The sequence below is a fragment of the Pseudochaenichthys georgianus genome, chromosome 6 (assembly GCF_902827115.2).
Source record: "Pseudochaenichthys georgianus chromosome 6, fPseGeo1.2, whole genome shotgun sequence".
Taxonomy (NCBI): domain Eukaryota; kingdom Metazoa; phylum Chordata; class Actinopteri; order Perciformes; family Channichthyidae; genus Pseudochaenichthys; species Pseudochaenichthys georgianus.
The window spans coordinates 2,381,876-2,405,898 of NC_047508.1; the positions used below are offsets into that span (position 1 = coordinate 2,381,876).

At 41.1% G+C, this 24,023-nt stretch overlaps 1 protein-coding gene across 3 annotated transcripts in view; it reads left to right on the plus strand.

The window, feature by feature from the left end:
* The first annotated feature begins 659 nt into the window (after positions 1 to 659).
* tbc1d22b (TBC1 domain family, member 22B) overlaps positions 660 to 24,023 on the plus strand; it is a 28,727-nt gene continuing 5,363 nt past the window's right edge. Inside the window, exons 1-9 of one of the 3 annotated variants that reach the window (XM_034085526.1) lie at positions 660 to 996; positions 13,178 to 13,234; positions 13,607 to 13,796; positions 13,878 to 14,052; positions 17,597 to 17,764; positions 17,858 to 17,928; positions 18,647 to 18,775; positions 18,884 to 18,949; positions 23,493 to 23,607. In XM_034085526.1, coding sequence (XP_033941417.1) covers positions 941 to 996; positions 13,178 to 13,234; positions 13,607 to 13,796; positions 13,878 to 14,052; positions 17,597 to 17,764; positions 17,858 to 17,928; positions 18,647 to 18,775; positions 18,884 to 18,949; positions 23,493 to 23,607 — 1,027 coding nt within the window. In that variant the 5' untranslated portion in view covers positions 660 to 940. The remainder of the gene's footprint in view (positions 997 to 13,177; positions 13,235 to 13,606; positions 13,797 to 13,877; positions 14,053 to 17,596; positions 17,765 to 17,857; positions 17,929 to 18,646; positions 18,776 to 18,883; positions 18,950 to 23,492; positions 23,608 to 24,023) is intronic. The other 2 variants (XM_034085527.1, XM_034085529.2) reach the window with 2 other exon arrangements.

Genomic DNA, 24,023 nt, shown 5'->3' on the forward strand with positions numbered 1-24,023 from the left:
TAATAATAATAATAATAATAATATATATATATATAATAATATCCAAACGTTGTTTATATAGAAGAGTAAAATGCTACTTGGTGCACAAATATTACCATATTATCTAATAATGTCATATAATACATCATACATGGAAGCAATTCTTCTGCAGAATTACTATTTTAACTTGTTATACTGTAAGTATATTTTGCTGATAATATTTATGTAATTTTCCCTTTACTTAAGATGTTGAATGCAGGACTTGTACTTGTAATAGCGTATTGCATCATTACTTTATTGGTACTTTTCAAAGAAACTGAATACTTCTTCCACCACCACTGGTGATAACACATATGACAGGTCACAGTGTATCATGGGGTGTAGCAACACCTGTCTTTCGGAAGGTCGACGGTTGCTAGCAAAATTGTCTGTTGTCAAGTTGTAGGAATTAATTTGCCCTACCTAAAGCCAAACTTATTAACATCGCGGAGGTGTCTGTCTACATGTCCTAACGAGGTCTTTACCTTTGAACAGTAGTCTCCTTTAGAACAACAACAAACTTCTCCCTAGTCCCTACCAGGATGAAGTTTTAAACATATTTTTTCCCCAGTGTCCCTCAATCTGTATCCCATGGTCTGTAAACACCAGCATCCCTACCGTCACTCCACCTTCCCCTCCTATTGGCCACTGTCAGTGCACCTGTTCTACCAGCCCGCCAATCACACGCTTGGTTGGGGTGTGCTCCAAGATGGCGACTTCCAGGGATCTGTATCAGACATTATCGCATATGAAGGCTAAATATCACTATCTACCCGTGGTTTAAACTTCCTAACAGGCCGAAAATAAGGAGCCGAGAGGGGCTGAGTTGTCGCCAGTGAAACGTGGAAACAGTTCCCCTATGGTTTGTTCGTGCGAGGAGCCGGCTTCGGTGGCGGTCTGAAGGAGGTTGTGTTATCCGAGTATGGCCACCGAGAACAGGATACATTTTTGGAGGAGAAACGCAAAGGTTCCCGGCAGGTGAGTTTCTCTCACTCTCTTTTAATGTTACTTAACGAAACAGTGCTTATTTTACAGTGCGTCGGTGCGTTTCAGACGGACACTGTTAAATATGTAAATATGTACAGTCATTTAGAGAGTCAGAGTTACATATCATATCATATAAACATGGTCTATCGTAGGCTTTAATAGACTCATATTGAAGTATAGTAATACGATGTTAAGACAAAGCTCTTCAACTGACTTGAACGGAAACAAATTCAAACAACAAAAAGTAGCTCAAAGCTGACCATTAGTTGACCATTATGTAGTTGTGGGTTTTAATGTATTCACTTAACGACTTGTCAGACTCTTTCCACTGTCTGTTTGAGTGTGTATAATAGCCTCCAGCTGAGAGAGACAGACCTCCATCTCTTTCTTCTCTGCGGTGTGTAACGCTCAGAGTGGAGCTGTCACGCCCGCCATATGCTTTCTCAGGCGGTGCTAAGAGGTGCTGACTCTCGTTATGGGCTGCTGTGGGCTAGCTGTGGAAATAGCTGATAATGAAGGAAGCTCCACTATCTTGATAAAGATAACACTGCTGTAACATCAGTTAGTTCTCTCTATTTTGTAATCTCTTAATACGTTTTATTAGATGAGTCATAATGGAAGAAGTGGCGGCCGGCCCATAGGGGTGCTAGGGGCGCCGCCCCCCCCCCTCTCTCTTCCCACATGTTTGATTGTCATTACAAATAAAAAATAAATTAAAAAATATATTTAATGAACAAGGTAAATATTATATAGTTGGTATCAGTAAAATGTATAATCTACAATAAAATCTCGTTTAAAATTGTGTTACGATCTGATGTCTAAAGTTACTGATAAGTCTCCTGCCTGGCCGCAGCGTGTATCATTGCCCTCTCTCATCTGGGCGCTAAGAAAGGAGCCCTCAGCCAGTGCAGCATCAGCCAACACATTGCTGACTGTTGCTATCTGTACACTATGGCTGCGGCCACACGAGGACGAATTCGGTTGTTTGTGTTACTGTTTAGTGTCATATAGACCGTTCGGCCACACGAGGACGACCGAATACGGCACTAAACGACTGAGAAAACGATAACGGGTCCCAAGGTGGATAGAAAGGCATACGCAACTCTCTGGGGGGTCAAACGGCTCCGTGTGTACGCCCTATCCGAACATTTTCAGATCACTGATAGTGATTGCGCAATAGCCCCGCCTCTCTGTGCTAAAGCACAGAGAGGCGGGGCTATTGCAGCGCTGAATCGGTTGATAATGTATCTGTGGCTTTGAAGCAATTGTTTATAATCCATAATTCCATTTTTATGTAAAAATCGGAGCACAACAGTTAGTTGCTAATGGTAGCCACCAGAGTGTATGCAGCTTCCGGTTTTAGCTACACGTCACTCTCACTCCTTATTTGGTAATGTGTGTGTGTTAGACTGCGCTGGACTGCCGCATAGCCAAGACCGGAAGCAGCAGCCACTCTGGTGGCTACCATTAGCAGCTAACTTTTGCTCTGCGATATTTACATAAAAATGGAATTATGGATTATAAATGAAATAATTTTTTTATACAGAGATGTTAAAAACCTATGGATTAACCGATTCAGCCGCGTTTTTTCTTTCTCGTTTTAATGCCATTGAACACGTCTTTTGATCAGATTGACAGCTACGGTGAGACATCTCCCCTAGAAGCTACGTAAAGGTACGTGTTGTGATGTCTGTGTTTGCTTCCCCAGTCCGAGTTCAGATCACTCAGTGATGATACTATATACCTAAATAATCTGTGGAGCCTCACCTTTAATCGGATATCTTGTAAGTGCAGCTACAATAAGTAATAATAAGGGTACTTTTATCTTGAGTTCTGTGCCAAAGTGCATTTTTCGCTCGGGTCATTTAGATGCTTCTTATGAGACTTGTGTTTTGTTTTGGTAAAAAAAGTTTGTATCGTCAGTTAGCTGAGATTATTCCCGTTAATCTGGTATAACACATTAATAGGTTCTTAAATATTACGATCCCCTGAAACACTGTCGTGAAAAAAAAAAGTAAAGTACCCGCCGGCACTTTGGGGTTTAACAGGTTAAAAAAAACGCAATATATACCGCAGGGGGGGGGGGAAATCGCGATGTCAGTTTTTTTCAATACCGTGCAGCCCTAACACACACACACACACACACACACACACACACACACACACACACACACACACACACACACACACACACACACACACACACACACACACACACACACACACACACACACACACACACATAATGTTCATATTTAGTCTCCTGATTTTAAATGGGAATTCAATCATTTGAGTGTTCCCAAAGCACCAGTGTTCTGCAGTGTGTGTGTGGGCCTACTGTACAGTTGCACAGTTTATACTGTAGAAACTATGTCCAGGACAAGGTATTTGGAAGTTTTGGAAGATTCATAGCTAACCACACTGAAGATTATGGATCATCTCATATTTTTAAGCCTCAATTTGTCCTCCCCCCCCCCCCCCCCCCCTCTAACATCACCAAAAGTCATTATTTTAAGGGGTCATTTCTCAAAATGTTCCCCCCAGACCCCCCTAATATGGGTTGGTCACCATTTCCATAGCCCCACCAAAAATAATTTCCACCAGCCGCCACTGAGTAGAAGTTAAATGATTATTATAGTGTTTCATTGATGACCCAGCAGCTAACACTTTGGGTAACAGGGTTAACGCTTGTTACAATCGAATGAATTGGTGTTAGGGAAAAAATAGAATTATGTATTCGAAGAGGGAGAGATCATGACCATTGCTTTAATATAGGCCATAGCACCAGACTATTCCCAGCCTCTACAGCATGCCCAATAGGATCATAGTCATTGATTGTAATAGGCACTGGGGACCTAAAGGTATTCTCTTTTCTTTTATTCTCCTCACCTCCTCATGGAAAAATAGTGCTGCATCGATTTGTCAACAAATCAAATATATTAGTTATGTAAATTAGTCGATTAGCCAACTATTATGATTTATTATGATTTTGTAATATTTATAACATATAGTATTGAACTAAATATCTTTGGGATTTTTAAGACATTTAAAATTGTCTGTTTGAGAAACTGGGATGGTCATTTTCTATACTTTCCTTCATTTCATGGACAAAATGAAGAATAATTTAATAGTGAAAAGGATCTGCATTTGAATGGATAATGAAAATAGTTGTTTGTTGCAGCCCTAATGGAACATGAGAACTCATCAGACTTGATTGATAAGAAAGGACCTGTGTTCATACTCAAGTGTTTTCCTGTGTACTTGCCTATTTGTCTTTATGACTCTGAGGGTTGTCCTGCCCTGGCAGACACGGTAGAGCAGGTTTGGGGGGGTTAGGGAAGTGTGTTTGGGAAATCTGAGAAGAGATGATCTCTAAGGAGAGGGCGTTGCTGGTTTGTCACACACACTGATCTTTCTCAAACTGTGGTGGGTGGAAGGCTGGAAACACAAACACATGTTTGAACAGGAAAGCCAGCAGCTAGTCTCCCTGCCTGTTCTTGAGTTGCTCCTGATAAAACCCAGCTGAGGTTGATAAAAAAGAGACTCTGGCACTGGCAGATAATGAGCAGGCCCAGTTCTTAGACACCAGGCTTACTGTCGGTTTATTCATGCAAATTATAGGAATTAGCCTGACAACGCTTAGCCTCGAGCGTGGGAGCCACCGTTTGACAGAGTCCACATTACTAGTGCTTCTATTTGTTGCTTTGTTGTGTTTACACAAAAGCCTCTGAGATACTTTGAACGAAGCGCTTATCATTAGTGACATTTCTGACACACTGACAGAGAGCATTTTTGGATAAAACGTCATATTAGATTCAGTGTTAAACCACCACTCTGGTGAAATAAAGGAAAAGCTATTAATCAATTCCCTTTCCAAAATCTGTGAACATAATATTTATTTAAGAGTAGGCCTGCACAATTAATCAAAACGTTATCCAAATCGTAATATGTCTAAGAGCAAAATTCAAAATCGCAGAAGCATAATATTTTTTAAAGGATAAATATGTGTTCAAATATAATTTTGAATTAAGTATTTTCTACAGACTAGGCTCAATATAATTGTTTGGTACAGATCCACTTACAAAATCATACCCTGATCATTTAAATATATTTTTCAATTAAAAACTTAAATAATGTTACACAAATTATAATGTGAATTATATCACAATTACAATATCAGTCAAAATAATCGCAATTAGTTATTTATTATTTTTCCACATCCTGCTTTAAAGAGTCTTCAATTTAAGACTTCAAACTACTTTCAGTTTCACAGTATCTTTGACCAAAAGCTGCCCTCCAGTTACAAATAGTTTTAAGAGTTAATGTTCTAAAGGCAAATTATTTGTTTACAAGACTGAAGCAAAGATCTGATTCTGGCTCTTACAGATGCAGATATTCCCATGCTGTGTAGCCCCCAAACAACTGAAGGTTTAGTGTTGGGCATGCATTACTTAATCCAGTAAAAAGTTTAGTTTGAAGCCTTAAAGTAAACCTATCATGCTATCTTTAGGCAATATCATAGCTCTCAGATATATAAAAATATATCAATATATATAAAAAACATGTCTATGAAGTGTTTTGCTCAAAATACCAAACAGATCACCCATTCTAGCCATGCCTCATATCCCTCTATTTCACTTCCTGTTTCAAAAGTGCTGATTTGGGGTATAAAGCTTTAAAAAAAAAAATGAATTGATACAAAATAAAAAAGGAGGAGGCTGAGCTCATGCGGGACCCGGCAGCTACTGTCTAAACTAAATACTGCCGTGATGAAATGCCATATCATGGATTATCAAGGATTATTTCTGAAACAGTATGGAGCTCAAAGGCTTTCTCTCTTGCCGGGTATACCACAAGGTGAGTTCCTTTTTATTTCCTGCTTCTTCACACACATGCTCTCCAGTACAGGTTAGCTCTGAGTGTTAGCAATGCTAATGTAAACACCGACCATATCACGTCCAAAACAGTCGTGCATTGTTTCTGATAGCAACTTTCTGATAGTGCCATGGGTCCACATTTCCGATATTATGTCATATCGAACACAAATCTGGATCAGCTCCGTTGTTCCCCGTTTTTAGAGATTTGGGTACGGAGGAAAAGAGAGAAGGTTTTATTTTCTGATGCTGCGTGAGTTCCCCGACATACCGGGGACACATATTTATGTATAAAAGACATCACAAAGTGCATTTTGCATGATAGGTCCCCTTTAATGTTTGAATGGCTGGAGACGCTGCTGCCCTTGGCTTTCCTTAAAGGAAAAGAGATAAGAACAGCAGTGTTGTTGGCATCTGTACCTCTGGCCCAGATCCCATCTTACAACTCTGGACTGTGTCTGCCTGAGCTCACTAGAGAGTTGGAAAGAAGCTCAGCGGAGAAAGAAGATTCTCACATCCGCCGAGCATAATGCCCACCACAGGGTGGTGTGGGGCACAGGGGCTGCACAAGCCGTCCCCCACTTCTGTTCTCTATACACTTCAAACCCAGGCGGAATAACACGGAGTTAAGGCCCTTTATTAAAAGGGCTGTCAATGTTTTACCATGGTGTACTTTTCTGTAATTTAATTTTTACTTATTTCGTTTTTTAATTATTAATAATGTGTGGATACTTTTTATATAATATGTAAGTCTACTCTTTTTACTTAATCTGCCCTATACTCTTGCTGTTTTTATACAGTGAATTTCCCCGTTGCGGGACAATTAAAGTAATTCTGGCTCTCAATATGCTATAGTGCAGGGGTTTTCAAAGTGTGGGAAGGTGAGCCTCCTCTCAGAGAACATAAGACCAGCTGCGCCCCCCCCCTCCCAATTATTATTATTGCTATTATTATTATTATTATTATTATCCATCCATCCATCCATTTTCTCCCGCTTATCCGTGGTCGGGTCGCGGGGGTAGCAGTTCCAGCAGAGAGCCCCAAACTTTCTTTTCCCTGGCGACATCAACCAGCTCTGACTGGGGGGTCCCAAGGCGCTCCCAGGCCAGCGAAGAGATATAATCCCTCCACCTAGTCCTAGGTCTACCCCTTGGTCTCTTCCCAGCTGGACGTGCCTGGAACACCTCCCTAGGGAGGCGCCCAGGTGGCATCCTAACTAGGTGCCCGAACCACCTCAACTGGCTCCTTTCGACGCGAAGGAGGAGCGGCTCAACTCCGAGTCCCTCCCGGATGACCGAACTTCTCACCTTATCCCTAAGGGAGACACCAGCCACCCTGCGGAGGAAACCCATCTCGGCCGCTTGTATCCGCGATCTCGTTCTTTCGGTCATGACCCATCCTTCATGACCATAGGTGAGGGTAGGAACGAAAATGGCCCGGTAGACAGAGAGCTTTGCCTTCTGGCTCAGCTCCCTTTTCGTCACAACAGTGCGGTAAAGCGACTGCAGTACCGCTCCCGCTGCTCCGATTCTCCAGCCCATCTCACGCTCCATTGTTCCCTCACTCGAGAACAAGACCCCGAGATACTTGAACTCCTTCACTTGGGGTAAGGACTCATTCCCTACTTGGAGTGGACAGTCCATCGGTTTCCTGCTGAGAACCATGGCCTCAGATTTGGAGGTGCTGATCCTCATCCCAGCCGCTTCACACTCGGTTGCGAACCTATTATTATTATTATTATTATTATTATTATTATTGTTGTTGTTGCTATAATGCAGGGGTATTCAATTGCATTTCAAAGAGGTCCAGTAAGAGAAAATGAAGACTGTTTCTCTCCTCACTGACTACACCGATTTGATTGGCCGAGTAGCGTCACCTCCTTAAAACATTAAAAAATAACTTTTTTAAACCTTTTTATCTTTATGTTTTAAACATATTGTATAAAACTCCCCCACTACTTGGACTATTCCTTGCACCCCTCTAGAATAAGCCCGAATGGTCTCAACCATATTGCATCAGTAACGCTCACTTGTTGTTATAAGGACAGTTGATTGCAAGGACAGTGGTAGCGATCAGAACATTGAGTGTTGTTCAGTTTGTGTGTTGTGGAACATGCGTGTCCGTGCACGAAAATATATCATACACCCAATTACAATTGCATGTTCAATTCACTACCCTGGAAGTTAATAAAGTTGTTAAAGTTGGAACAGCCTGTGGACAGCCGTTCTTCCTTGCATGTCAGTCGCTGACACCTTCTTACAGAGGACAGGCAAATCTAGCTGCAGCACGACCCGTATATTTATATACACATATTTTTTTAACATTTTCAACATCGTGGATACATCCTTATATGCTCCCGGCAACACACTGAATGACAACTTTGCCTCCTTATTACACTCACCCCTACTTTAGTGGGAACAATGAGTCTGCGTCTTTGATGCACACAGGAATAAACGCAGATCATCCTCTGGCTGCAGCCTTGACCGGCACTTGCTTTTGATCAGAGTCAATGCGGAAAACCCACACTCACACAGGTAGGTGGAGGTGAAGGGAATAGAGTGGCAAAGTCCCTCCCCTTCCGGGGGAGCTCCATGGGACCATATTTCGAAAAAATTATGTATTGAAGTCAATGGAGAGAGAAAGATTATCTTTCGATCCCGTTTGACTTGTGCCACGAATTACACATATAATGTTTGTCAATTTAAAAGATAATTTTGCAAGCCAACATTTTTTTTTTTCTCACGCTGCGCCTTCCCTGAAGCTCTCTGGCGCCCCCCAGGGGAGCCGCGCCTCACACTTTGAAAACCGCTGCTATAGTGTAAACTAACATGCTTTAGTTATGTAATAATAATAACGTACATTTATATAGTGCCTTTCAGGGGATCCAGAAAAAACAGTAGTAAAAAAACGGTCAGACAGACAAAACAACGAATAAATAGGGGCCGAAGGCCTTTGGTATAAGTAGTGGGGGGCATGGGCATGGAGGGACTTGTAGGTGAGGAGGAGGATCTTATATGATATGCGGGATTTGACCGGCAGCCAGGAAGAGGATGGGAGTGATGTGCTGTGCAGTTTTGAACATACTGGAGCCTGTCTGGGGTTTTGTTGGGTACCCCGAACAGGACACCGTTGCAGTAGTCCAAGCAGGAGGTGACAAATGCATGTACTAAGGTTTCTGCAACGGACTCCGAGAGTGACGGTCGGAGTCTGGCAATGTTCTTTAAGTGGAAAAAAGCAGATTTGGTGACGGACATGACGTGGGAGTGGAAGGAAAGGGTGAAGTCAAAGGCGACACCTAGGTTGCGGACTTCAGGAGATGGAGCAGCCGTCAACCTCCAGGATGAAGTCACCAACCTTCCGGAGCAGTGCCTTGGGTGCCACAACCATGAGCTCTGTTTTCTTGTTGTTAAGCTTGAGGAAATTTGATGACATCCAGGTTTTTATTTTGTGCAGGCAGTTTACAAGGGGGAGCTGGGAGGATGGAGTAGTGATGAGATATATTTGGGAATCATCAGCATAGCAGTGGAAGTTGAGTCCATGATGGCGCATGATCTGGCCGAGGGGGAGCATGTAAATGGTGAACAAAAGGGGGCCAAGTAACGTGATATACAGTGGGGCAAAAAAGTATTTAGTCAGCCACCAATTGTGCAAGTTCTCCCACTTAAAAAGATGAGATGCCTGTAATTTTCATCCTAGGTATACCTCAACTATGAGAGACAAAATGAGAAGAAAAAAAAATGCAGAAAGTCAAATTGTCTGATTTCTAAAGAATTTATTTGCAAATTATGGTGGAAAATAAGTATTTGGTCAATAACAAAAGTTCATCTCAATACTTTGTTATATACCCTTTGTTGGCAATGACAGAGGTCAAACGTTTTCTGTAAGTCTTCACATGGTTTTCACACACTGTTGCTGGTATTTTGGCCCATTCCTCCATGCAGATCTCCTCTAGAGCAGTGATGTGTTGGGGCTGTCGGTGGGCAACACGGACTTTCAACTCCCTCCAAAGATTTTCTATGGGGTTGAGATCTGGAGACTGGCTAGGCCACTCCAGGACCTTGAAATGCTTCTTACGAAGCCACTCCTTCGTTGCCTGGGCGGTGTGTTTGGGATCATTGTCATGCTGAAAGACCCAGCCACGTTTCATCTTCAATGCCCTTGCTGATGGAAGGAGGTTGTCACTCAAAATCTCACGATACATGGCCCCATTCATTCTTTCCTTTACATGGATCAGTCGTCCTGGTCCCTTTGCAGAAAAACAGCCCCAAAGCATGATTAGATTAGATTAGATTAGATTACTTTATTGTCATTACAAAAAATGCAAGCACAGTGTAACGAAATTTAAGGATGGTCTAACCAGATCGCAAAACAGTCAGTTACATACACACTTATCAGAAGTATATACCAAAAAAGAATGATACAAAAATAAAGGTAAATAGATGGGAAATGTATAAATAGGAATAAATACACAGATAATAATAAATAAATACAGTGAATACAGAATTGCGCTTCAGCACAGCACACGACAACAACTAGGCAGTATGGGACAGCGTGGGGTTCATTGTCAGCAGTCTGACTGCTGAAGGGAAGAAGCTGTGCGTAGTCCTGTTGGTTCTACCCGGGAGGCTGCGGTAGCGTGTCCCAGAGCGGGTGCCACGTAGGGGGACAAACAGTGTATGGTTGGGGTGGGAAGAGTCTCTGATGATGTTTCGTGCCCTTCGCAGGCACCGCTTTTCATAGACTGAGGCTATGGAGGGGAGTGGCATCTTGATGATGCGTTGTGCGATCTTCACCACCCTCTGCAGTGATTTCTTGTCCTTGACCGTGCAGTTACCGTACCATACTGATATGCAGGTAGAGAGGATGCTCTCGATGGTGCAACGGTAGAAGTTTATTAGATGATGTCTCCACCCCCATGTTTCAGAGTGGGTATGGTGTTCTTTGGATGCAACTCAGCATTCTTTCTCCTCCAAACACGTCTAGTTGAGTTTTTACCAACAAGTTCTATTTTGGTTTCATCCGACCATATGACATTCTCCCAATCCTCTTCTGAATCATCTAAATGCTCTCTAGCAAACTTCAGATGGGCCTGGACATGTACTGGCTTAAGCAGGGAGGGGACACGTCTGGGACTGCAGGATTTGAGTCCCTGGCGGCGTAGTGTGTTACTGATGGTAGCCTTTGTTACTTTGGTCCCAGCTCTCTGCAGGTCATTGACTAGGTCCCCCCGTGTGGTTCTAGGATTTTTGCTCACCGTTCTTGTGATCCCACGGGGTGAGATCTTGCGTGGAGCCCCAGATCGAGGGAGATTATCAGTGGTCTTGTATGTCTTCCATTTTCCAATAATTGCTCCCACAGTTGATTTCTTCACACCAAGCTGCTTACCTATTGCAGATTCAGTCTTCCCAGCCTGGTGCAGGTCTACAATTGTGTTTCTGGTGTCCTTTGACAGCTCTTTGGTCTTGGCCATAGTGGAGTTTGGAGTGTGACTGTTTGAGGTTGTGGACAGCTGTCTTTTATACTGATAACGAGTTCAAACAGGTGCCATTAATACAGTTAACAAGTGGAGGACAGAGGAGGCTCTTAAAGAAGAAGGTACAGGTCTGTGAGAGCCAGAAATCTTGTTTGTTTGTCGGTGACCAAATACTTATTTTACCGAGGAATTTACCAATTAATTCATTAAAAATCCTACAATGTGATTTCCTGGATTATTTCCCCCATTCTGTCTCTCATAGTTGAGGTATACCTAGGATGAAAATTACAGGCCTCATCTTTTTAAGTGGGAAAACTTGCACAATTGGTGGCTGACTAAATACTTTTTTGCCCCACTGTAGATGTATGCTGTTTCTTAAAGGTGGGGTAGGTAAGTTTGAGAAACCTGCTCGAGATACACTTTTTGTTATATTCCATGGAATGCTCTTAACATCCCGATAGCAATGAATTTCTTAAGTGCTTTGACAAAAAATCAATAAAAACATTTCATCTGTGGAAGTCGTAGGACTGTAAAAAGCACGACCAATCATTTTAGCCGGCCCAGCTAAAGTAACTGGATGGCCTGTCAGCCTGTCAGCCTTCCATCTGTGCACAAACTTATCTCGTGACGTCATGTGCGTGTTCGTGTGTGTTGGAGGAGGGGCTCTGTGAGGAAGTGGCAGATATTTTCCGGCTGTGCATTTTCAAATTCTAGCGCACTCGAGCTGGTTTCTCCAAAATTACCTATCCCACCTTTAAGTTCTTAATTCTGTTTTAGGGACATTGTAACTGACGATAATAACTGAAAATAATGACAATTATAATGTATGATTTTGAATCAAAGCACATTTTCAAGCATCTATCAAAATGGCTCACTGTTAGAAGCTGGTCCACCGCTCGTACTTCTTCTCAGATATGATCTCTCTTGCAGCAGGAAACCACTGATGTGGCCGCTGCATTCAGTGTGCCTTCAGTCATAAGTGCAGGTCTTTTGTAGCCATCCACTCACAGCATGCAGTATACACATGGTGTGATCTCCTACAGAGCCACTTATGTCACACCTTATCTGCCCTGTTGTGCTTGTGCATGAGCAAACATTTTACCACATCTGAAGTGACCATTAGTGCAGTTCCATATCAATCCATTGAGGTAGGCTATGCCATAGGCTGCTTAAGGCTGGTATTGAGAAAGTAATGAATGAGAAATTTGATATAAAAACATTTTATATTTTTAACTTCGAGCGTATGTGTCCTCCGAATGTCAAACATCGACTACTTATTGATTCTGATTTTTTTTCTTCTCATGAATAATCTCTATATTGTTGTAAATAACGTGCAGTACAGTATACTGACTTGTCTTTTTTTTGTCTGTGTGTAGCATGCTTTTTGTAGATGTTGGCATTACTTAAACCGTGCACACTTTTTGCAGGTAATAATTCTGGGCACAGTGTGTATGACAACGTGCATAGTCAAAAAGTGTCACAGCTATGGGGAACTCTCCTCTGTTATCCTACGTTGTGTAATACTTGAACTGATTTTAAATGTATTTAGTAACTCATTGCAACAAGGGAAAGAATGTTTACTAAGAGCTTCACATACAAGGTCAGGACCATAGACTGATCATGCACTTATTGTAAGTCGCTTTGGATAAAAGTGTCAGCTAAATGTAATGTAATGATCAGGACCATAGACTGGTCAGGACGTGTCCTCTGAATAATAATAAATGAGTACACATGCTGACTATTAGCGTTAGCTAGGTGAAAGACTTGGAAGCTCTGTGTGTTTTCTGAACAGATGTGAAATCAGTTCACATGTCATCTTCTGCAGTGTACAACCAGTTTATGGAGCACAGCACCCCCCTCTCGACCCACGATTGCGTCGCACGTAAGTGCTGAACCCACCGTCTGTGGCTAACTCCCCACCTGACTGTATGACGTCACGTTACCCACATGGATGCATTTTATTTTCGTGTTTTTTTATTTTCTGTCTCCCATTTTTAACTTTGTTTTTCAGCAAGCTCTTCCATGCTTCAATAACTTGAACATTTGTGGATTGCATGCACCTGCACTGAACCTGCACTGAACCAGTGTGTCCTTAATTCAACCCATATAAGAGATTTCCTGTGTGCCATTGCCCTTTTCTTTTGCAGATTTTGTATTCTTTCTATGTAGCAGTACACCTACGTGTGAGTTGGTGAACCTCCCTTATTGTTTTTGTTTTTCTGTCTGATGGATCTCTCTGTCTGTACCTCTGCAGATATCCCAAAGACACAAAGCCCAAGTTCAACAATCTTAAGTCTAAAAAGGCCTCTAGCTTCCACGAGTTTGCTCGCAGCACCAATGATGCTTGGGACATCGACGAAGAGGAGGACGAAGATTTCCTCAGCACCCCTGCTCCGACTTTAAGCTCACCATCACGCCATCACTCCACATCCGCACAGGACCAGGTAGCTACAATACGTCCTTTTCTACCGTGAGCACTGACATTGAGTTGGACATATGAATGGAGATTTTCTGATGTGTTTCAGCAGCAGCAGATTCAAGATGATGACACGGAAACGGGGGTGTCTGACAGACTGGCACCGCCCAGCACAGAAGCACTAGACTTCCAGGATGTGCAGGAGGAGGATGCAGAGTACTGGGAGCATGTCAACGGCAAGGTTGTCAAGTCTAGCAGCGACGCCCACCTCAACATGTCCTCAGGTACGTGGGTAATATGCTGCAGAAATTAATTGGCAATGAGACGTACTGAGATGTATTCATATTCAAGTTAGTGACAGGCTTTTTTCGGGCAGAGCTAATACTGCAAGTATTGTGATTCTATCAGGCCTAAAGCGTGTTCGTCCAATTGTTCTCATCTCTTTGTGAACGTATGTGTTTCCAGTGACACTTACGGTACGTCCACACAGCAGCTTTAAACAAATCTTCCAACGCTTCCAACGCTTCTCTGCCCATTGACTTTGAATGGGGATGACGTCACTTTGCCTCGCTTTTCGCCGAACTGCATTGTGGGGGAGCGAAGCGAAGATTTCCAGGATTTTCAGGATTCAAAAGTTGAGCAATGTTCAACCTTTGAAGCTGAGCTGGAAGCGCCAGCCAATCAAACACGTTTATGCAAATCTGACAGTACAAGCGCTAGCCAATCAAACCACGTGTATGCTGGGAGAGCATTGTCTTTTTTGATATAATTTCCTCATATTCCAAACGAGAAATTACAGTAGCAAATCACCCGGTTCTTTACGACCAGACTATTTACCAGGATACAAACCGGAGGAACCAGCATGGAGGGAGGTGGCAGAGACAGTGGGTGAAACTGGTAGGTTTTCGCCTGTTTGGGGAGTTTATATATATATATATATATTAGGGCTGTCAAACGATTAAACATTTTAATCAGATTAATCACAGCTTAAAAATTAATTAATCATGATTAATCACCATTCCAACTATGTCCAAAATATGCCATTTATTTATGTATATTGTTGTGGGAATGGAAAGATAAATGAAAGCAGGCGGATATATCCATTTAACATACAGTATCTATGTTTATTATAAAAAATGTCTGCATGTCAAAATGAAAGACAACCCACACACCTATCAATCATCAAACCGTGGGGTCTTAATTCATTACGTGTCGGGGGAGTACTTCAGGAAAGTCGACAGAGGGGGGGGGGGGGGGGCTAGTGGAGTACTTCGTGACCACAGAGTGTGAACGTTGTGATCAGCTGTTTTAGCGCAGTTCTCCAGTGATGGGGGGAGTCTCCCTCCGCAGCCGGTTGGCGTAGTTTTGGCACAGTTCCGTTGTACAGACCGACGTTAACAGCAGCCCTGTCTGTGCACACGGAGACCGACTCTGTCGTCCGGGGATCTAACCGCCTTCTGGAAAAGCTTCACAAGTACGTCGGTACGCAAATGCGCTTTGTGACACAAGTGACGGTACGCATTTCAGATTACGCACATAACCTGCGTTACAGTTGTGCACCCCTGTACCAGAGCCATATTATTACTATTATATGGCTCTGCCCTGTACTACAGCAAGAGTATTCTCCGTCGGGACTTCCTGCAACAACACCACGCCGTTATCAAAGATGTTCTATTGAGAAGACGATCACTACGTGACAAAAGTTTTCAAAACCGTGGCTACTGAAATCAATCTTACTAACTGCTGTCTGTGCAATTTACTCCGCGAGTTGGCAGACTTTATTTTGCTTACTTTAACATCATTTTTCATGGTGGGGCTCAGCCATTTCTTGGTATGGGTGTAGCCTACCCCAGTCATACCCTGGCGCTGCCGCTGGTGGCACGTATGGGGCGGGCCATTCTGCACATGCGTTAAATGCGTTAAATATTTTAACGCAATTAATTCAAAAAATTAATTACCGCCGTTAACGCGATAATTTTGACAGCACTAATATATATATATATTGCTCGCATAAAATCCCCGGGGTTTTTTGCTTTGTATGTCGGGGGCGGGAGATTCATGTGATTGGTGACACATTTGATATATTGAATAGACAAGATAATTCAAATTAAAAACAAGCTCAAAAAGGCAGGTATAAAAGTCAAAGTGCATTGTGAGTAGGGTTGGGTACCGAGAACCGGTTCCGGTTCGGAACCAGTTCCAACATTTCGATTCCAACGGCATAATTTAGACATGTGAATTTCGGTTCCGCTTTTCGATGCCTGAGGAAATGTTTCTCGCCGCTCTCCGTAGCCTACTGTATGACTGCGGCGGGGCGGGAAATGTAGCGTTGTACCCATAGATATATATAAACCATGATATAAACACGTGTTTATATCATAGGTTTATATATATCTATGGTTGTACCCTATGGTTATACCTACACTTCCTACAGCGTAACCTGAGACCAGGGCTCGCCCGTCGCACTGGCGTTATAGATGTTCGCCTAGGGCGCCAGATCTGTGGAGGCGCTGCGCTGACAAAAAAACAGGAAAAAAAATGTGTTTGACCGTTGGTGCTCATCCTAATTTTCGGCCTTGATGTAACAACATTCATAATTAAGTAAATGTAACACCCTTCTTCACCCCGGGTACACGTTTCATTTACCCTGTACGATGGGCGCTGCAAGTGATGAAAATGGGGGATGTTTGCTTATCTGGCACCCGTAGCTCACAGCCAAAGTGCGAGTGAGCATGGGAGCGAGCGAGGGAGAAAGGGAGGGTGCACCGGTATGCGCTGTTGTTATTAGCATCGGGTGCTAGCTGCTCTAACGGATATTAGAAGAAGATGTTTCTCCAATGATGTGGAGGAGAGTCCTCTCCAGTCACACTGAGTGGCTGATAACTTCAGCTCAGTGAGGTAAAGGACTCAGAGTGTTTAGATAGTTCACTTTAGTCTGAGTTATCTCAGTGGGTCTCAAACGTTTTGATCACAATTTATGTAAACACATATTTCCAAGGCACTCCTTTATAATTATTGGATAAAACAGGTTTGAAATCATTCCAAAGAATACTATAGAACAGTAAACCAGACATATCGTTTTAAACTGGAGAGATAAAAAAATATGCATAAATAAAATAGTAAAATAAGATAAAATACGTTATTCAAATGTAAACCGATCTTTTTCATATGGGTGTTTCGAGTTGTACCCCCTAGATCTAGTCTCTAGTAATTCTGCTTAAAGTGCACCAGATTGAAGCATTTTACTTTAAAATGTTCAAACCTTTCTTCCCGGTATGCCTGAGAAGGCAGATATGCTTGTTTTTCTCAACAAGAACTGTTTTTAAATGGGGGGGGGGTTCCTTTAAAAGTTGGACTGTTGTAGCTTCAGTGGTTCTCAGGTTACAGTTACATAGCAGTGAATATAAACAGACTGATTAATGTGAATATTACTGTAAACTAACCTGTGTAAAAGTTTCTCGAATAAATGTAATTTTTTTTGGTGGAAGAAGCATGTATCATTTTTTTACCCTGCCCCTCAAAGAATCGGAATTGAGAACCGTTAAGAACCGGAATCGAAAAGTAGAATCGGAATCGGAATCAGAATCGTGGAAATTAAAACGATACCCAACCCTAATTGTGAGATATGAATAGTTGTTTTATTTATTAAAAGGCAGAGGCAAAAGAAAGTCTTCAGCTTTGATTTAAAAGAAGTGAGATGCAACGGACCTGCAGATTATTCCAGATATATGGAGCACAGTAACTAAATACACACATTAGAGGGCTAACTTAGTAAGGAGATATGACATTTATAATTATGTATCAATATTGTTGTGTGGCCCCCGGCAGTCCGCTCCAGCCTGCAGAAACAGCAGTCTCTCCCAGTCCGTGCCATCATCCCACTGGTGGCTCGCATGTCGGACCAGAACGCGTCAGGGGCCCCACCCATGACGGTGCGGGAGAAGAGCCGGCTGGACAAATTCAAGCAGCTGCTGGCCAGTCCCAACACTGACCTAGGTAGAGCATATGTAATAATTAGTTTCACACTACACTGTGATATACAGCCAGCTGTGTTTTTAAATGTGTTCACACCGCACTCTGCTGTTACAGAGGAACTCCGGAAGCACAGCTGGTCGGGCATTCCCCGAGAAGTCCGGCCGATCACATGGAGACTCCTCTCTGTAAGTCATGACATTCAGCTCTGCTTCATCATACGCCCTGCTTTGTCTTGGCTTGATACATCTCATTGGGTAACAGATCCTGTATGAGAGCCCCTGTTTAAACAAATTAAACATTTCTGTGTAGCCAGTGCCAGTCGATTCCTTTTTAGAAAGGACTCGCATAGTGTCAGAATCCTTATCATCACAAACAGCCTTAAATCCTGTCCTTCTTTTATCTTAAATGGCTGAAAATGTCCCTTTTACTGGCAAACCAACACTTAGAACAAGCATTGAGTCACACAGATTATCGATAGTCTGTACAAATATGAAATGGACTGAAGCCACATCTTTCAAGTATTATTTCTCAGCAATCAACCGACAATATGAATTTCTAATAGCAAAAGACTTTCATGGTTTTTACTTGATCTTTAAAAATGATTATATATGTTATAGTGAATTGTAGAGTGATCTGTTTGTGTACTTGTATGACAGTTATTTTCTATTTCTTGTCTTTTTTGATATTATTTCAGCTACTACATGAATTCACACCATGAGACTTGATTTCTGAATTTATTTTTCACAGAAAATGATCTCATTGGATAACTCACAAAGGGTTTAGAAGCTATGCTTTTTGCTTTCCCACCTCACCTTACTTTGTTTCTATGTAACTTGTCTGTATACATTAAATATATATTAGTTGAATAAAACATTTGTTTCTTCTTTATCTTCTCTCTGACAGGGCTACCTGCCAGCCAACAAAGAGCGCAGAGAGCTGGTGATGAAGAGGAAGCGAGAGGAATACTTTGGCTTCATAGAGCAGTATTACCACTCCAGAACAGACGAACACTATAAAGACACTTACAGACAGGTAACACTGCACTTACTACTGCTCTTTAGATGAAGACGGTGTACATGAACATCAAGTGTCTGCTTTTATTATCTTGAGTAGCATCTCAATCATGTTTCTTCCTGTCAGATCCACATCGATATTCCAAGAACCAACCCTCTGATTCCCCTGTTCCAGCAGCCGGCAGTACAAGAGGTAAGATCTGACTGTTGGACACATCAGAGGTTCATCCAGAGTGCCTCTGGAGAACTTCATAACCATTGTTTTGGATCATCTGGCAGGAGCATGTATCATGAAGCTAGATTGGTGGGTTAGTCAGCAGAATAAAGTGCCAACTCCATAAAAGGCATGAGACTGCAAGGCCATGTTCACATTTACAGAGTGACAAGTGTGTCAAGTAGGCCCAAAGGAACATCTAAAGAGGGACAGGAAACAATTCTGCAGGAAGTGACCGTCAGTAGCAGATACTGTATACATTTTATTTTTTTTAATACAATTTATGCTATTAACTACTCGTTCAGTGTTGCATTGTTAGTGGTTGTTTATTTTAAAAGAACAGGATTTGTGAAATAATATTAAATAGAACTATTCCAATTAGGGGTGGGCGATATGACGATATATATCGTCGTGACGATATTAGGTCTCAATTTGAAAGAAAAAAAAATAGCGGGAGGGGAAGAGGCTCTCCGTGCGCGGCGCAGGGGGGTAAGACAGCGGACGGAGAGCCTCTTCCCCTCCCGCTCCCCAGCCTCACCTACTAATTTTAATTTCACCATATATCAAGCCCGATCGATTTCACAATGTCAGCACACCTCTGCTTTTGTTCAGTCCGAGTTGTTTGACATGCTCCCAAAGTCCCCGCCCCCTTTCTTTGCAGCAAGGGAAAATACACTGTTGGCAGTCTGCACACAGCAATAATGGACGGAGAGTCAGATTCTGATGTAGAATTAGATTTAGTCCCCAAAAATAACTCTACGTCTGTGGTATGGAAATATTTTGGATATAACACAACAGACACAGAGCAAACAAATGTAATTTGCAAAATGTGCAAAAAAGGACATTTCAAAGCGACAGATGGCAACACGTCGGGCTTACGAGACCACCTCAAACGCAAGCACCAGAAAGAGCATGCAGAGACTGAGTGCAAGGTCCCCCGCGTGTGAATGCACAATCTACCGCAGCGACTGCACCAAAACAAACTACCATAGGGCAGGCATTTCATAAAGGGGCTCCTTATGAAAAGACTAGCAAACGGTGGAAAGACATAACTGACGCGGTGGCGTTTTATGTTTTTCCCTTCAGTTATGCTTAAGTATTTCATTACACTTCAAGTCTACTCTAAAGTTTACATTTTAATTGTTTGGCACTGACTTTTCCTCATTGATGTTTTATGTTTTACTTAGTTATGTTTTACCCTCCTTTTCATGTTTATTGATGTTCACTGCTCACTTGTTCATTCAGGGTTTCATTTCTGAAATAAAACTAGCTTGAAATGCTATTTTGGTCTGTTACTCCTTTTTGTTTTAGTTTCTGTAGGTGCTTGTACTGTTAAGTAACTTGAAAAATAACCATAATAACCGACATGAAAAAATATCGTGATATATATCGTCTATCGTGATACTGCTTGAAAATATCGTGATAACATATTTTTCAATATCGCCCACCCCTAATTCCAATTCTATTTAATATCTGGAATATTAAATAGAATATTTAATATATTAAATTAAATATGAAATAGAATATTTCATATTATATTTCATATAGAATATAATAATTGTTCTTGTATAGAACAATTTTGAAATTATATTAGTAATTTTGCACAAACATGTCTTGATTATGCTTAGATTCTGTTCTTACCAAAGAACAAATCCAGAATAAGAATACATTGGTTAATGTCACAATGTTCATGAAACTAATTTATGGGTTTTATGAATACATTTCATTTTAAGAACAGTTGTTGATTAGGCCTTATGAGGTAATGATTTATTTCAGGAAATCTCGACATGGCATTACATCATGTAGATGAGATTGGAGACGCTGTGCCTTTTGATACACTTAGATGTTATCTCCTGTAGATAAGTGACATCCATGATATTGTGCTGAAAGTGTGGCAGTATGTGTTAGCCACAGAGGAGGAGCCTGCATCAGATTACTGCACTACAGAGGATCTGTGCTGAGAAAGAGGAACTTCACTCAGAACAGCTTGTTCCTCAAATGTTCAGATTGTTGTTTGTCTTGCATAACACTGAAGATTTGTCTCCACATTTACCAATAAACCTGTGATCGGGTTTAATCACAGCAAAACTACAGCAGGGGCATCACTAGTTCATTATGCTCAACATTATTAACTTCCAGTGAATTAGTTGTAATGACATTATCACATTATGTACATATTCTGATTCATATTGAAGTTTTTTTTACACATTCAGAGAATCGTCAGTTGACATCGAACAAAGGTTATTGCATTTAATAGATTTAATTTATTGGCAACTACAGTAAATATTCATATTCATGACATGACACGGTTGAAGGTAGCTTTCTAAATACAATAAAAAAGGTATTTATTTCAATATATTTATTGGGAGTGGCCCAACATCTTGAGGTGCAATACTAATTTACTGACCTAACCCTTTAATCATCAAAAATAAAATAAGCTGCAATAATACTATAATGCTGCAATGCTATTTATTAACATGAAACCACAATAGGCACTTCTGTAACAGACACACTGCTCATAAAGGTAATGTGGATCAAATCACAAGAAATAGTTTAGTGTCACATACATTGACACATCTGTAAACGTAGTCATAATACAAATCAAAATAAACTTAATTCATAATTCACGTCAAGTGCTTTACAATAGGAACGGAAACCATTTCAAGAGAATAAAACAAACTTAAGCATCAGAATCTGAACCTTGAAAGCACAAACAAGTGGAACCTGAGGATCTCAGGGTCATAGGGCAGTAGGAATCACTTGGGGCGAGGTCTTTTGTAACAAGTAGTATATTGAGTTTTAATATCCAGCCAGTGATAGGAAGCCAGCATCAGCCAAATCAAAAGCAGCAAATATGTGGTAACTAGAAAATGCATTTCCTGCAGAAAATGCGTGTGAATGCTGTAAACTGTGAACATTTGTGGCTGAATTTAGCTGAAAATGCAGCAAAAGCTGAATATTTTATTAGCTGAATGGTCTCTGTAGCTGCTTTTAGCTACACAAAACAAGTAAGTGTGTTGCTGAACTTAGCGGAGAAATGCAGAAAAGTGAAATGATTTGAATGAAATTGTTACAGCTCAAATGCATTGCAATGACGTTGTTGAAAACTTGAAAGTGAAATGTTAAACTAAAAGAGTAGGAAAAATAGTGAAGAAGCTTAATATTTAAAAGAAAAGTTTTAAAAAAGGTATAAACAACAACATGTATATCCTCAATGTCCTGAAATAGCTTAATTAGTTAATAGTTGAATGGTTTGTGCAGCTGAAGGAGTTAGATATGAAATGTAAGTAGTAATGAATGAATGTTTACAAACACCTGTGTGTGAACCCAGATATCAAAGGTTTCCATGGAGATGTGCTGTGAAAGGAGAGCCTTTCCATTTGATCTGAAGGAGAGTTTTCGCTTCTTCATGAACAATTATGTCTGAGGAGTGTAGGGTTTGAGAATTATGGCAGGTTTAAAAAAAAAAAATTGGGAGAATTTCAAGCACTCCTCCACTCTGTTTTGAGATCAAAGCACTCTAGACTTAACAAGCTGCTACTACACACTACTGTTAAAATCTGAAGAAAGCCTCTTTACCAAGCTCCAAACTAAGTTAAATATCTCAAAAAGTGTAAAAGATATAAAAAAATCTGAATAACAATAAGTTTATAGCTGAAGGTCTTGTGATCATTTTAAAGGTGGAATGAAGTCTCTAGCTAAAAGTATGTGGAAGGAGAAGCATTTGGCGTAAGGTCTAGTGAAAAGAGGATTTGAAGGCTCTTCCCATTGACTTCCATGTTAAAAAAAGAGTTTAAAAAGCTGAATATTTCAAAAAGTACCAAATATTTTTAAAAGGTTGAAGGTTTCCCATTGGAAATAGCATTCGCACTAATAAAGATTCGAAGAACGATAGTGGAATCCTGTAAACAGCATTCGCACTAATAAAGATTCGAAGAACGATAGTGGAATCCTGTAAACAGCATTCGCACTAATAAAGATTCGAAGAACGATAGTGGAATCCTGTAAACAGCATTCGCACTAATAAGCATGTCATTTGTGTTAAATGAGGCGTCTGTATCCTGATGACTGTGCATGTGATTCAGGTTCTTCCATGAATCCACCACGATGACAGCTTCCTGCCCCCCCCCTAACACACACATACACACACTCACACACACACATAAATATTCTATTTATAAAACTGTCTATAGGGTTCTATCTTCTTTAGTGTACTCATATTTATTCCATTTATAGTGTCTATATTTATACCAGCTCTATAGTGTATTATATTTATTTACTACTGTTTATAATGTGTATACCCATATATAATCTGTTATACAGTTTACATGTTATATTATTACAATACGTTACTCAGCACTTTACTGCTTCTTTTGCACTCCTGGTTAGATGCTAACTACATTTCCTTGTCTTCTAATCTAAACTTAAAAACCATATTGTTGTTCTATTTGCACAAAAAAAATGTTACTGTCTGTAATAATAAAATACAGTAAGTCAAAGTCTGTACTGTCTGTGTCTGCAGGTGTTTGAGCGTATTCTCTTTATCTGGGCCATCCGCCACCCGGCCAGCGGCTACGTCCAGGGGATCAATGATCTGGTCACTCCCTTCTTTGTCGTCTTCCTCTCCGAGTTTGTCAGTAAGTCGCTGCATAGAGCTCCGTTATATTCACACTGGACAGAAATGACTTGAGTCAGCCATTGTTTCTGCTTTCGCAGTTTCAAAACAGTCTCTCTGTTTTATATCTGTTACAATGTAGTTGTTTGCTGCTATGGGCTGTTATTAGCACTACAGCAGTTCTCCACTACCTGTATATCATTGTACTGGTTTTTTTATTTATTTTTTTATTTTTTTCAGTTATAAAATAAACAGACATTGCTCCAGATAACAGAAAAAACAACAAAACACGTAACAACTAAACAAAACATAACGGGGGGGATGCAAGGATGACTTCCTAAGACAGCTGATTGTGACATACACAGGACATTACATAATACATTACACAGGAGATGGCATATTGACAGGGTCAGATAGGAGAGCTGCGGACAGTGAACC